Genomic DNA, 16,042 nt, shown 5'->3' on the forward strand with positions numbered 1-16,042 from the left:
TACAGATGTCTCCCATTTTCTCTCTTTTTGCCTCCCTCCACCCACCCCCACCCCAGGCCTTCCCCATGCTATTGTCTGTTTCCATGGGTTATGCATATATGCACATATGTTTTTTGGTTAATTTCTTCCTCTCCCCTCACATACTCCTAGCCCAATGGAGATCTGTTATTCTGTTCCATGCATCCATACCATTGGAGCTATTTTGTTCCTTAGTTTATTTTGTTCATTAGATTCCACATGTGAGACCATGTGATATCTGTCTTTTTTTTACTAGCTCAGCATAATCATCTCCAGGTCCAACCGTGTTGACTCAAAAGATAAGAGCTCCTTCCTTTTTACAGCTGCATAGTATTCCATTGTGTAAATCTAATACAGGTTTTTTTATCCACTCATTTACTGATGGGCCCTTGGCTGTTTCCAAATCGTGGCTATTGTAAATAATGCTGCTATGAACATAAGTGCATATACTTTTCTGATTGGTGTTTCAGGATTCTTAGGATATATTCCCAGAAGTGGGATCATTGGGGTCAAATGGCAGTTCCATAAGTTTCTGTACATTTATTTTAAATAAGTGCTCAGTGTTATAGCTAACTATATATCATCCCACTGAGGTTTAATGAATTAAATGTGTCATCCTACTAAAGTGTAATAGGCATCCCCTCATGATCTCTTAGCTAGTTGATGCCTGAGAACAAAAGAGTTGGTGGTCTTGAAGAAAGCAGCACAGGTAGACCGTATTTTTCGGACCATAAGACGCACTTTTTCCCCCCCAGAAGTGGGGGGGAAAAGTCCCTGCGTCTTATGGTCCAAATATAGCCTACACATATACTTTAAAAAAAAAGTTTTTTTACTTGCCCGGCTCTGTGTGGTCTCTGTGTGCTTGCCTGGCTCTAAAATGGTTCTAAATGCTGCTGTTTACTTTACAGGGTTGATTACATGTGTTTATGGCTGTGATGTTGGGTTTTAATGCACATAAAATATTTTAGGACACTATTTGCTTCAGAATCTTTTTTTCTTCATTTCCCTTCTCTAAAAACTGGTGCGTCTTATGGTCCGGACCGTCTTATGGTCCAAAAAATACGGTAGTTGATGCCTGAGAACAAAAGAGTTGGTGGTCTTGAAGAAAGCAGCACAGGTAGATGCAAGTAAAAGCTAATGTGTTTTCTAAGCAGATAGCATAACCTGATGTATTTTATACCTAAACTAGAGGCCTGGTGCATGAAATTCATACACTTGCGGGGATACTTCAGCCCAGCCTGTGCCCTCTTGTGGTTCAGGAGCCATTGGGGGATATCTGACTGCTGGCTTAGGCACGCTCCCTGGGGGAAGCAGGCCTAAGCTGCAGTCAGACATCATTAGCGCTGCTGTGGAGGCGGGAGAGGCTCCTGCACTGCTGCTGTGCTTGCCAGCTGTGAGCCCAGCTCAGGGCTTCTAGCTGAGTGCATTCCCCCTGTGGGAGCGCACTGACCACCAGGGGGCAGCTCCTGCACTGAGCGTCTGCCCTCTGGTGGTCAGTGTGCATCATAGCAACTGGTTATTCCACCAGATGGTCGATTTTCATATTAGGCTTTTATTATATAGGGTTTGATATTTGTAAATATAAAGGGATAGCCTACATGTGTTTCTTAATAATAATGTTACTACTCATTAATTTTAATGTTTACTGAGGACTCTATCATTTCTCTTAGGAAAATGACTACATTAATTCATACTTTGACAATGGAGATGATTTTATCGTAGACAGTGATGACAACATGGATGAAGCAACCTATTAGCTATGAAGTTAACCCAAAAATATTTCTATGATACAGCTTCTGAACATTTGGATAGATTTATTTCCTTATTTCTGATAAGAAATGAGTAAGTATTTTTGTTTCTGTTTTGTTGACAATATTTGTTACCAAAATATTTGGAACCATTTTGAGTTCACACACTAGTTACTTTACCAATTAGTCTCTGACACTGACATTCCTTCTCCGCACCTCTTTTTGCCTCTTAAGTATTCAAGTGAAAATTTTATTTTTGGTATTATTTGGATTAGAATATGCCTAAAGAGTTTTTGCATCTTTTAATCTACATATTTGTACTTGAACAAATTATTCTTATTTAACTGCTTGCTGATCTTTTATAAAACTATTACTTGTCATCATAATGGATTTCTGTAACCTGAAAGTTGATTTAATACTGCACATGGAGCACTTTAAAAACAAAGAAACTTGAAAATAATTTTACTTTTTACTTTTACATGGTATGTTCTATGCTACTATATGATGACTACATAAACCTACCTGCGTTCTTAAAATTGCATATGAGATTAGAAGTTTGTGATAAAAAATATACACAGAGAAAAATATCAGTCAGAGCTATATAAATTTTTTAAAGTATATTTTATTGATTTTTTTTTTTACAGAGAGGAAGAGAGAGGGATAGAAAGATCAATGTGACACATCGATCAGCTGCCTCCTGCACACTCCCCACTGGGGATGTGCCTGCAACCAAGGTACATGCCCTTGACCGGAATCGAACCGGGACCCTTCAGTCCGCGGGCCGGTGCTCTGTCCACTGAGCCAAACCGGTTAGGACGAGCTATATGAATTTTCCAGCGTACATCTCAGCCAAGTGCAAAGACTTGGGAGGAATATTAAAAATACTTGAATTTGGTGACTTCATACCACACATTATGTGAAGTAATCATCATCTCACTGTAATAAGTTTGATATTTCAAATAATTTGGCTTATGAAACATTAGACATTTAAATTTGTACTTTATAAAAGTGTAGTCACATAAATCTCACTGCAGAATGCATGTGTGCAACCTTCGAGGCATGATGGCCTCTTATATTTCAAAGGACTTTATAGCCATCCAATTGGCTTATATAAAGTGCAGAATAACACTCAGGTCTCTTTGAAACTAAGATTAACCTTTTTTGTCTTAATTAAAAACTAGCCCCCCCCCCCCCCCGACATTTTATATTGGGAATGGGGGAAATACCTAAAAACCTTAGCCTCTACAGACTCACAAATGCCAAAGATTTTGAAGGGAAGTCATATTATATATTTCAAAAATTATTTTTTATTATCACCTACCAAAAGAAATTTTTATTTGTCCCTTTTGGGAAGGTATCACCCATTACCCTCTAACCTGAGAATTGGAGCCCTAGACTCCATTTCTACCCCTACTATTAAACTCAACCTTGAAATTGAGTTTGGTTTTCTGTAAAAACTGTTTAAAGACCAACCAAAATTTACCATATGTACCCATTCTCTTAATATCTAGAAATAATTTCTACTTTACTTAAATGTGTCTGGCCCTCTAAAAAATTATAGCTTGTAAAGTGATTGAAAACACTGTTTTGAGAAACAAACATTTTTTCCTCACAAAATATATTGTAACCTGACTTTCCCATCTTGGTATTCTGGTGGGAAAATTTTATATTGTCTTGTGCCATTTTGTAAACTGGCTTTCTCAGGAAAAAAGATCCCTTTCGATTGTAATACTTCCTCAGATAATTCAAGATGGGTGAGGGCCATTATTAGTTCAGTGCTTATGTTGTTTATATGTTTTCCTTTAAAGAAACTTACAAAACATTTTAAATGGAAAACATGAAGTCTACTTTAAAGCAGCAATTGATTGCACTTAGAATAGAAACCTCACTTAAATTTAAAATATATATATGTTTTATTGATTTCTTATACAGAGGAAGGGAGAGGGACAGATAATCAGAAACATCAATGAGAGAGAAACATCAATCAGCTGCCTCGTGCACCACCACCACCACCACCCCCTAACCCCCCCGCGACGTGCCCGCAACCAGGGTACATGCCCTTGACCAGTATGAACCCGGGACCCTTCAGTCCGCAGGCAGACACTCCATCTACCGAGCCAAACCGGCCAGGACCTCACTTTAGTTATAATGGGCTGTCATTTAGGATTGATACTTAACATAGCTCTTTTACTCTCTCACTTCCTTAGTATCTTAACCTAATATTATTTAATTTATAAAGCTTATCTCTGTGCTTCTGTTTGCTTGCTTTGTTGTAAATCTACAGATAACTGCTTGAATAGGGCAGATGTACCAAAGATAGTGTTTTTCTCCCCAGCTTTCATCTGTCTTCAATATTTCAGACCTGCAGGTGGTACCACAGCCCTTGGGCAGGTGTTTGCCTTGGGAAGCCCCAGCCTTCTCCCCTGAGTGCACTGTCTCCTTTGGAAAAGTTGAGAACAGGCAGAATGTTTGCAAGTTCCTTTGCCAGCATGAATCTTGTTTTTATAGCTTAAAATGTCAGACTGTGAAGTTATTCCATAGGAAGGTAAACTTTAATGCAGAGATAGTATCTCATACATAAGAGTACTTGTTGGTGAAGTGTCTTTAAAATTGCGAACAATATTGTTTTGTTGCTTTAGGGTTTATTTTTCTGTGTTTACATATTAAATTCATACAAAATTGTGTCCTGTTTTATTTTGAATCTACTTATATTTGATAAAGTAATTTATTAATACAGATTATATCTGGTAAAGTAACTGCATAGTAGGCAGGGATGCCAGTATCAAATATTCTTGCACACATTAACAGGGAACACAAAGTAATTACAGTCATGATAACAAACTAAGAGGTTTGGCAGCCAGTGTAACATCAGTGTGATCACTGGCATCATGGACTGACGAACACTGCATACAAAAGACTGCTAACAAATTCAGAGGATTATTAATCTTCCTTCCCAACTACCTCAAATGTACAGTGTCAGTGGCTTGCCTTTAATATGGGTAGAAGTTCTGGAGTTAGTAAAAACTTTCTTTTTTATATAAAAAAAGATGTAATTAGTTTTAAGAGCAAGATAGTAAAAATGGTTTAAAAAAATATTACATAAATTCCTCCATTAAATAAAAACTACAAAGAACTTCAATTCTTTTGCTGATTTTTAAAAAATTAAGTAGAAAGGTTTGTTTCATAATAAAATTTGCACATAAGTAGAGCATATTATTATATGATTTTGTCTACCACTTGCTAAGTTCTGAACCGTGCTTTATGAGGTTTTCTTCCCTTAGATCCAGGATCCCTCAAAGGACATTCCTCTGAAATTTGTTTTCATTTACATCCTATAAGTAATTCAGTGGATTTTGTTTCAGTATAACCAGGGAGAAATTTGAATTAGTAAACCTTTGGTAACTCAATCTATCTTAGTGTTTTTTCATTTTTATTTTAATTGATTTCAGAGAAAGGGAGAGGGAGAAACATGAATGAATCACGATTGCCTGCCTCCTTTACAGCCCCTACTAGGGATTCAGGCTGTAACCCGGGCATGTGCCCTGACCTAGTTCATGGGTCGACACTCAACCACCAAGCCACATGGGCAGGATACATAGTGCATTAGGGTCTTTATGTCAACTAGTTTGAAAGAGAAAAGGTTTGCTTTATTCAATTAAATTCACCAGCTTCCATTTTAGATTGAATAATAAAATAGAAACTTTATTTTTAAGATCCTTTTAAAATATGAAAAGGGGCAAAAAGTTTTAAAAACCAGTTTTACAAATGTACATACTAATAATGCTCTATAATTCCATTTTGCATTTGTATAAAATACATTATACAAAAGATTTATAGTGTTTGCATATATAATTAAATATTGCATTCAGATATTTCTATGATCTAACAGTGCAATATGCACACTTAATAGAAAAATACTAACTTCCTGAGCAACGTTGTAATTGCAAATAATGATTCCCATCACGAAGTGCCATTTAAATACATCTAAAAACTCCACCTTAACCTATAGCACTTTGACTGAATCCCTCATATTTCTAAAACTCCAGCTGTATCCTTCATATTCCCAAGTAGGTAATTTTAGAAGTAGATAAAAAGAAATAATTGTTAATTAATGAACCATTATGGTTCACCGAAAGAACTCTTCAGGCCACTGAACAGCAAGTAGAGTCCAGAAAAAGAAAAAGCTTTAGAAAACAGAGTTAATTTAACATAGCAGTCTTCTAATTCTTAATGTGTCCAGTAGACTCTCATCAAATTTCCTTAAACAGCATTCGTTAATTCAAAACAACCTTAACCATTGGTACCGACTTAAAAGAAAATCTGTCCTAAATAGATTTTTCTTCACTTGTAACTCTAATTTTTAAGTGAACCAAATCCAAGTTGTTACTTTCATATATATATATACATATATATATATTCAATATATATATATATATGTATATATATGTATATGTATACACACACATACATACACATGGTATATCTTCTGTGAAACCTCAAAGTAAATTCAAACAAGGGTTTCAACACAATTAAAATCCACAATTTTTGATTTTTACAAAGTAATCTACATTTGCTAAAGTTTTGAGGTATATTAGTACTTTTTAAAAGCTAAATTATTCTCTACTAAATGTTTAGGAATTTTTCTTTTAAAAATGACACAATTAGAATCTATAATTCTATATATAATATAGAATTATAATTCAAATTATATTCAATTAAAATATATAATTCAGGTATAATGTGTATTTTAAGGAACAGGACACTAATAAATACACAGTATATCTCACTACTTTAAAAATAACTTATCCTGGGAATCAGACCTCTCTATTTCAAAGTACCACTAACAAAAAGGAATCACTGACTTTCTGTAATTTCATCACTTGGATGTAAAAAAAAGTTCTTCAAAGGACATCTAGTCCATTCTGCCTTAAAATACTGGTATTTTCTTCCCTAAAACTTGATTCTTCAGCAGGCTTAATACAAGTGGACATTGAGCATAAATTACAAAGATCACACTCCTCCTTTCAAGATGCCCAAGGCACATTAAAATAATTTTTTACATTTTAAACTAAAAGAGTTACTCAAAGAATCTATTTGCTACAATTTCCACATTAATACTTTTTGGTCATTATCTAAGGTCCTCAAAACATGCAAAGGTTTTAATGTTTTACATCCTTGCCCTGTCTTTTTACACTTTGCTGCTGAAGATACATGAAATCCTATTTACCACATATATTTATTCACACCAGTTTGTATCAAGATTAGTTTGAAATACAAAGTGGTCAAAAGCTGAAACATTAAAATTAGGAAATAATGCCCAGAAAATGAGGTGGTATTACAGATCTTAAGGTACACACTTTATTATACATAAAACAGGCAATCCAGATTCCACCAATTCTTGTTTCTAATGAATCATTTTAGTTACATTTTTAAAAACACATACTTTAAAAAACTATATGAAATCAGTATGCAAATGTTTATCTGGCAGATCCATAGCAATTTTAAAAAGTGGCCCTGTACACTTTTGGCTTCTGTTCCCCAATTTCGTGCTCTAGTTAAAAGGGAAAAAAGATTTAAGTTGAACATTTTCTCTTTGAAAAGTTTAAGGTATCAATAAATAAAGGCGTGTTATTGCTAATGCCAAAGATGTCTTTACTCCTGTTTTGCTTAATGAACCATTTTCTGCAACAGACATCAGAAGCAGACATGAAAACTTGTTTTGACCCCATTAATTTGTGCTTGATAGTGAAAGTGAAGGCAAATTTATACAGCCTATGTAATGAATCCCACGGGACCATCTGAAATAATGCCTTTTAATTCTAAAAATATTAGCTTATATATTTTATAAGGCATTAAATGTAATTAAGGCATGTTACCATATTTAACACAGCAACATCTTATCACAGTATGTAGGAAATTTTCTAAATAATGCTAACTTGTACATGTATAACAACACTTTTCAAAGAACTGCAAAAATGCTTACAAATATCAGAGGCCAATATGACTTAAAAATTAAAAATGGAGGCAGCACTCTTTTTTAAGAGACAAAGATCACTTTAGGTTTTTTACTTAATCCAGTGTTCTAGTGATCAATTGGTAAATTTTCAACCATAAACCCTGACATTTCAGAGCTTAAAAATATTTAATTTCTATCTTAGCCTCTATTAACAGACATCACACATCGCTTTCCTATTTCTGTGTCTACTTAAGTCTTCATAGCATATGTGCTACAGTTGTTTTCAAAAGTTTTAAAATAGAGTATTAATGTGCTATTATAAATAATTTTAGAATCAAACTTTTGTAACTAAATAATTTGATGGTCCACAGTAAATTGTCTTCAGTTGCAGATATCTGGTGTTATCATTTTTTTACTTAATAAACATTAATAACCTTAATAATTATTTAAATAAAATTTAAACATAACTAGTCTTGAATAAGAAAAATGATGTTTTCCAAGTTAAGAATTTCCCAGACACACAAAATACATTTTTGCTTTAAACATTGATACAACATATAAATTTACTGTTCTCAATATCAACAACTAACAACTGCAGGTATTTTATACTCAATCTATTTGTAAATGGCTCAAAAAAACAAAACACCAAAAACCTGAAAAACAAAAGCATCTTCTATCTTCCTAATTTCTGCTTTTGAAGTGGTTATTGAATAGAATGGATTTATCACATTCCAGATGAACCGGTGACCACAAACACTGTAATTACGAGCTAATTGCTATGTTTTGTGTTGAGCAACAGGAGGCTGAGAATTGTGACTATGCAGTTTATGATCATCTTGTTGGCCAAATGGTATTCCTTTAGTTGGAGCAATTCCATTTTCCATTTCTCTCTGTTGTGATGGAGGTGTGACTCCTGAATGCAAATGTGTAGAATCCACTGTTGAATGGTGACTAACATCCACTTTAGCTAAAATTTCATAATAGAGCAAGTAAAATACTGGTGTTATTATACCCACTATCAGCATTATCACTACAGCTGCCCACCACCCTATTCCCCAGTCTGCTCCATAATAAGGATCCTTACGTTGAATGTTTTTGTTATCAGGTTCAAAACGTATCTGTTGTGCTGTTAAGGCAGACACCACCTCGTTAAGGTTCTCTCTTTTGGTGTCTGTACATTTTACTAATTGTTCTATGTCTCGGTCTACTTCTTTTAAAAAGCTACCAGCTGACTCCGTGGAAGAAAAAGAATCATTAAGTGACAAAATTTCCTGTTGCTCTGGAACATATTGAACAGATGAAGGACGTGAAGCTTGTCTTCCTTTTGGAGGATAAAGTGTTTCAGTCAATGAACTAAACTTTTTTACTGGAATTTTGACAGACCTAAGGGCAAAAAAGTCTTGATCGCTGATGAGATTGTTGACCCTCTTGATATCTGCTACCTGTTAAAACAAAACATTCAAATGAATTCTAAATCAAAATAGAGGTAGCAATAATCATTCATCCCACTTATTTTTGGAGAGGGGGAAAAGAGTTGCTTAATTACTAGTAGTATTAACCCTTTGCACTCCGCTGTCCCCTCTCAGGGGACATTGGAATTCTAGCATATCACTCGGATGTCCCCCCATTGCAGTTAATTAGTGATTTCGGGGAATTGAGTTAATTCAATGCACGTGTCTGCCGCAAAGTAGCGTCGAGTAGCTGGTAGCCAATGTCCAGAATGGTTTGGAGTGCAAAGGGTTAAGTTATCATACCCAGAGAGACTATATTTTATTTGTGGTAACAGTTCTACACCACTTATGATCTACCAGTCTTAGGAAATCACCAATTAACTTTTTACTATCTCCCATGTTTAAAAGCCCAAAAGCCAGCTATTTAAGTAGATTCTAGAATATATGTTTGAAAAGCAGATGAATGATCTCAACTAGAGATATATATTTGTGGTTTACCAGTAAAAAGGCAACAAGAGTAGAATGGATTCACTAGAAAAAGACAGGAGCAAAAGGTAACATAGGAAAGACCTCCTTGGCTTGCTAGTCACAGGTGGCTCTTTGGCCCCTTGAATGTTCTGATGTCACTTCAAAATAGACTCTCCCAGGCCAAAAGCAACTTCTGGGCATAGGCCACGAAGTAATATCGCACTGGTGCGGGCCCGCACATGGTATTTTGTGGAAGAGCCACACTTAAAGGGGCCAAAGAGCTGCATGTGGCTCTCAAGCTGTGGTTTGCCAACCACTACCGTAAGGGAATGCCAACATTTGAGGGGTATGTTGAGTAAGAGAAATCCACAAAGGAGATTAAGAGTGACCAGGAAAGTAATAGATGAGAGTGGTTATTAAAAGCATGGACTATCTGGGTTTGAATGATTGCTCTGACAGCTTCCAGCTATATGATTTGGGCCAAGGTGTTTAACCTCTCTGAAATCCAGTTTCCACATGTGTAAAATGAAAGTGATACTACCACTTACCATATAAGGTTATTGTAAAGATTAATCAATTAAAGAACATTTAGAAAAGTGGCATATTGTATGTTATGTAAATATCAGCTACTCTTAAATGTCAGTAACAGGAAAATCAGAAACCTGCAGTATCAAGGTCAAACAAAGAGCTTTTAGGAAGGAGTGGTGAACTGAATCAATGGCAGATTACTGATCAAGTCCAATGGAGACTGAGCGTTTCTTGTGGGAAAAATCATCTCCCTTAAAGTGTATGTGTGGTAGGAGGGAGAGAGGATTGAAGAGTAAACAGGAGATACAGTAAAGATAAAGGGTCTTTGTCAATTTTACTACCTCAAGATTGTTTTTTCTTAAAGCAAATGATTCAACAACCAACAAAAAACAAAGACAATTAACCAAATGGGAGATGCTATTTGCAAACAACAGCTCTGACAAGAGGATGCTATCCAAAATATGCAAAGAACTCATACAGCTCACCACCTATCAGCTATGAAAGTGTGTGCACATTTTTGGGGGGGACATCCTGTATGTACTATGTGTTTCTATTTCAGGTAACTACAGTATATAGGTATTCATAAAATGTTTTCAAGTACAGCAATTTACATTATTAAAGATTTTGGGGATGAGGATAAATTATTAATCAGAAAAAAGTGATGAAATTTCATACTTATAAAAAATATATATATATATATTTTACACGAATAATTTCAGGTAGCAAATCCTAAATTAGTATTTAGAATCCCATGCATACATTTAAGAACTATTCTAACAGTCTTATTTTTAAACTAGAGGCCCGATGCACAAAAATTCATACAAAAGTAGACCTTCCCCTGGCTGCCAGCACCAGTGGCTTCCCTCCAGCTACCAGCATGCACCTGGGACCCGGGCTGGCTTCCCTCCCACCCAGCTTCATCAGGAAGGACATCCAGCTAATTAGCATATTACCCTTTTATTATTATAGATATCAATACTGACTTTATAGAAATAATATCTTTGTAACTACTTTAAGTTATTAGGAAGTATTTAAGGAGTTCACTTTAAAATGTACAAGGTACTGGGGGTGGGGGTGGCTGGGGAGAGGTCTGTGGGGGGAAAAGGAGACATATAATACTTTAAACAATAAAGAATTTAAATTAAAAATAAAATGTAGAAGGTACATACATTTCAAAATTCTATTGGACGTATGAGAACAAAATGTTTGAAAACCACAGTTTCCAAATCAGTGTGTTTACAAGAAAACAGATTCCATGCTAAGGATGCAAGATTCAAATAATACAGATATAAAATGGGTTTTAACAGTTTAGTTTCTACTAAAATAAATATATTTTTCCTTTATCAATCCCACTTTTGGAAGTCTATTCTACAGAAATAAAAGTACCTCAATTTAAAGATATAGTTGTAAAGACATTCATAGCACAATAGAAAACACAGGGAAAATCCTGACTACCCATGAGTATGAAAATGGCTTAATAATTATGGTACATGCATACTATGGAAAATTACATAGTTATATAAAATAACGAGTTAGATCTATGTGGGAATATCCCTGATAAACTAAGAAATGAAAAAGGCAAAAGCAACTTACAACATTACAGACATGGTATAAACCTATTTTAAAAACCCAAAAACCAACCTCCTAAGAATGTTATATATATATATATGTATGTATTAAAAGCAGAAAAAAGGTATGAAAAGATACACAAGTGTGTTATCTCAGGAAATTGGGACAAGGAAAACTTCCTTATATGATTTTACATTCTCTTACTACTTGGATAAGGAGAAAGAGATAGATAACATATTTAGGTGATATTTAGTACTGAAATTAGAAGCATGGATTAAGGAATAACAAGAAATTCAAGTATTCACTTAAAAATTTAAAAAGTTAACATCCATCAACAGGATACAGATTTCTATGGAAAGAAGAAAAGGAGGGGGAGCAAAATAAAAAGGCACAGAATTAACTCAATTTGTGTTATGAACAAATAATTTATTTTGAACTGCATTATGCAAAATAAAATTAAAACTTACCGTACAACAGTACTGAAGGGCAATTGCATTTAAAGTATCTCCTTCCTGTATATCTTTTGTTAATACTATAATGTCATCTAGTCTATCTCTTGATGTACTTCTTCGGATTTTCTCTTTTCCTCTGGATCGAAGCTCATATACTTCAGCATCCTCCTCCAACACATCATTCTCTGTACAATTTACAAATGCGTGTACTTGACCACTGGAAAGAATTCCTGGAAGAGGAAAACTGCGATTCTGATGCCTCCCTGCCATAATGTCAAAACCTGGGGGGGAGAAAGCAGAGAAAACTTTAAAATATAGCTGATCCATTTGTCTGGTTTTACATGTATCATACAGTCAGGTCACTTCGGGTTTTTTTTTTGTTTTTTTTTTTTAAAGAATGGTTTCAATTATTTTAAAATTTAGGTTCAAGTTTTATACCTGACAAAGTACAGTGAATATATTTGGCAGTGGCGACAATGGGATGGGATGAAGAGGTAATCCATTCTTTACCAGTGTTACCCAAAGTGTGGTACGCGTACCCCAGGGGTACGGGAAGAGTTTGGTGGGGGTACGCGTTGCACCGGAGTTTGGTGGGGATATGCACTGCACCGTGCTTAGCTGCGCCTAATTCTACGTTCTCATGAGTACGAGGGGTACTCAGCGTTACAAAAATTATAGAAGGGGTACACATATGTCAAAAGTTTGGGAAACACTGCGTTAGACCAGGTATCACAAAACATGTAAGGTGATTATATTTTCATTCCTTTTTAAAAAATATATGTTTTTTATTTTTCAGAGAGGGAGAGGGGTAAAGAGACAGAAACATGGATTGACTGCCTCCTACACACCCTCTACTGGGAATTGAGCCCACAACCCAGGCATGTGCTCTGACTGGGAATCAAACCAGTGACCTCTTGGTTCATGGGTTGATGCTCAACCACTGAACCACACCGGCCTGGCTAACAAAAACAAATTGCTATAATAATTTTTTCAGTAAAAAACTTACATTCCCCTTATTTTGAGTTTGAGACTAAAATGAGAACTACTTTTATATTATCTTAAAAACATGATTATATTATATATACATATATACACACACGTTTTTAGGTACACACACAAATACTTTTATAAACCCAAAACTTTTTGGCTTGCTCTGCACTTTAAGTTCATGTTGGGTTAAGCACAAATATCTTTTGTACTACCTACCTCCCCCCTTGGATCATGCTGACATCATTTTTTTTATTTACTACAGTAGGTGATTTTCTACATAGGTCATGATTTTTCTTCTCTGGACGCTTTTCACTAAACTTTAACTTATGCAGGTCCTCCTCAAACTCAATTTACTGTGAACAGATTCATTTCTACTTCAGAAAAGACATTGTAAGACTGAATGAGAGTTGGCCTAAGTGAAAAACATGTATCAATAAATTACTTTTGCTTTTTTGCATACTCTCAACTCACCTTCATTAAGTTGATCTATTCTCATTAAAAATGAACAAAATGAGAACAAACTAATTCCACATTCCCAGTTTTAGTTTGAAGAACTGCTACACTTAATATCCTGGTGAAGGACAATCAGCAGGCAAAGAACATGGAAAAGGAGTGTTCAGAAGGGAAAGAAACTGGATGTCAAAAAGCCAAGGCAAAATGATGTCTCAAAAAGAAGGACTTAGTTCACTTGTGAATATAATGAACAAGTACCAAATGAAAATGAGAAAAAAGAAATCAGAAAACACAAACTCCAAAAGTCTGTGAAGTTTGGATGACAAAAAATTATACTTTCTATGTAGGCACATACAAAATTTTCAGAACAATTTCATATAATTGAACCCAACTCTTGAAAACCAGTTTCTGACCTTGCTCTACGGCTACATAATGCTTTAAAAACTGAAAGGTTTCCATTCAGATAACACATAACTAATAGTTATATATTAAGTAGATTACTTCACCTGTTCCTCCAGATGCTACATTATTTATTACCTACCATTATCTGGGACTCTTGACAGCCACCAGACTAAAGAAAGCTCCCCACATTTTGCATCTCAAAAGCAATTTTGAAGGCTTGATCAATTCTTTCAAGGAATTTGAACAAGCAACAAAGTGATTAATCTTGTTTTAGCGCCATAATACATTAAGGATGCTTTCATGTTAAAAAAAAAAAAAAAGCTGAAAGAATATCTCTCTTTCACCTTTAATATTTTATTTTCACTTACTTAATCAAGTATTTTTCATTCCGTGTCTTTAGGGAATGCCTGTGAATCCTGTGATTCATAGACACATGCTATATACGTCTGCATATTTTTCTAGGCAAAGTACTTAGGATTTTCGTATTCTCAAAAAGGTGTCCCTGACTTTAAAAAAGTTAATAACCACTTCATTATACCGCAACTTAAACATGCTGTCCCAGTCGTGCCACCCGTTAGAATGTTTCTACCTCATATTTTGTTCTTTGAACCCCCCACACTGGCTTAGCACAGACAGCTGACAGTCACTGAGCAGTGCCCCCAAACCCACTTTAGATATCTATTGTCAACCTCTGGTCCACGATACAGTGTTAATACTTGAAGACGGAATTTTGATCTGTCTCGCTATCTTTTTAACTAACTCCCCCTTCGCAATGAAATGCAGGCAGCAGAAGACCACACGCCTGTATATTGTTTCTGAATCATCACGAACTGGCTGTGTCTAATGAAGTGAGAAGCTCGACTTTGGCCCCAGTCCTCCCGGCAGCTGACTCATGGCCCTGCACCGCTCTTCACCCTCTCTGGGCAGGAAACAGGCACGCCTCCCCTCCTCTCCGGGAAAGGAAAACAGCCGGCCGGCTCCGCGGGTGACAGGCGGGCGGACCCAGGAGCCGCCGGGGCGTGCTCAGCCCGGCCTGCGGGGGCCGCGGGGGCCGCGCGGCGGGGCCGGGACCTTCCTTAGGGGAAGCTCAGCGCCGGGACAGGAAGGAGCGCGGGACTGGCCACCCTCCAGGGCCCATTCCGTTTTTGAAAACTTAGCGTCCGTCCCTCCTCATCCCACAAGGCTAGCCTTTCTTTTCTCCTCCGTGTCACCCCCAGCGATGGTCCAACCCCCGGTTTCCCACGTCCCACACCAGGACACTTGTGGACTGTGCCATACAAACACCAAGTCGCGGGAGAAATCAGAGTGTTTGGGGCGGGGAAAAAAATGCGTCGATCCGGGAACCGGGGGGCACGGAGAAACCCTTCCTCCGGGCCTCAGTTTCCCCAACACTGTGCCGAGGGGCTCCGGTGGGGGTTGGCCCCGAGGTCTCCACCTCGAGTCCCCTCCAGCCGCCGCCCCCCTCGCCGCCACAGCCGCGGCCGATGGCCCCGCGTCGCCTCCGGTGAGGACGCGCCGCGGGGGCCCAACCCCGCCGCGCCCCACCCCTCGCCGCCATCTTTACCTGTCCCGTTAGCAAGGGGGACGCCACGAGGAGACGACATCCGAGTCCGCCGCCGCTGCCGTCCCGGGCAAGTTCATGGCCGAACCTCCGCCTTCGGCTGCCACCGTTTCCCTCTCACGCCGCCGCCGCCGCCGAGGCCAAAGTCTCCGCCTTCCCGGTCCTGCGCCGCCGCCGCCACGTCCGCAAACCTGCCGTGCGTCATCGCGTCCAGTGGGCGGAGGTGGGGAGGGGCGGGGGAGGCGGAGGGCGGGGGCGTAGGAGCCGGCGGGGAACCCGGGCTCCTACAGCAGTGCCCGCGCGCAGGCGCAGGGCCGCCGCGGGGCCCCGCCCACCCTCCCCGAGGCCCCTCCCACCCTCCCCGAGGCCCCTCCCACCCTCCCAGAGGCCCCTCCCTCCCCGAAGACCCTCCCTCCCAGCCCCGCCCACCCTCCTGGGCCCCGCCC

The 16,042-nt window shown here is 37.8% G+C and overlaps 2 protein-coding genes across 3 annotated transcripts in view; one reads left to right on the forward strand and one right to left on the reverse strand.

Moving 5' to 3' along the window:
• POLR3G (RNA polymerase III subunit G) overlaps nt 1-2,378 on the forward strand; it is a 31,907-nt gene extending 29,529 nt beyond the window's left edge. For both annotated transcript variants that reach the window (XM_045571715.1, XM_036408905.2), the window contains exon 8: nt 1,689-2,378. In XM_045571715.1, the coding sequence (XP_045427671.1) occupies nt 1,689-1,775 (87 nt within the window). In that variant the 3' untranslated portion in view covers nt 1,776-2,378. The remainder of the gene's footprint in view (nt 1-1,688) is intronic.
• A 4,720-nt stretch (nt 2,379-7,098) lies between these two features.
• Nucleotides 7,099-15,831, reverse strand: LYSMD3 (LysM domain containing 3). The gene is made up of 3 exons (XM_036408903.2): nt 15,600-15,831; nt 12,206-12,471; nt 7,099-9,164 (listed from the first exon to the last, which is right to left on the reverse strand). The coding sequence occupies exons 1-3, from the start codon at nt 15,637-15,639 to the stop codon at nt 8,499-8,501; spliced, it is 972 nt and encodes a 323-aa protein (XP_036264796.1). The 5' UTR covers nt 15,640-15,831; the 3' UTR covers nt 7,099-8,498.
• Nucleotides 15,832-16,042: the final 211 nt, after the last annotated feature.

The sequence above is a fragment of the Pipistrellus kuhlii genome, unplaced genomic scaffold (genome assembly GCF_014108245.1).
Source record: "Pipistrellus kuhlii isolate mPipKuh1 unplaced genomic scaffold, mPipKuh1.p scaffold_m20_p_4, whole genome shotgun sequence".
In the NCBI taxonomy this organism is placed as follows: domain Eukaryota; kingdom Metazoa; phylum Chordata; class Mammalia; order Chiroptera; family Vespertilionidae; genus Pipistrellus; species Pipistrellus kuhlii.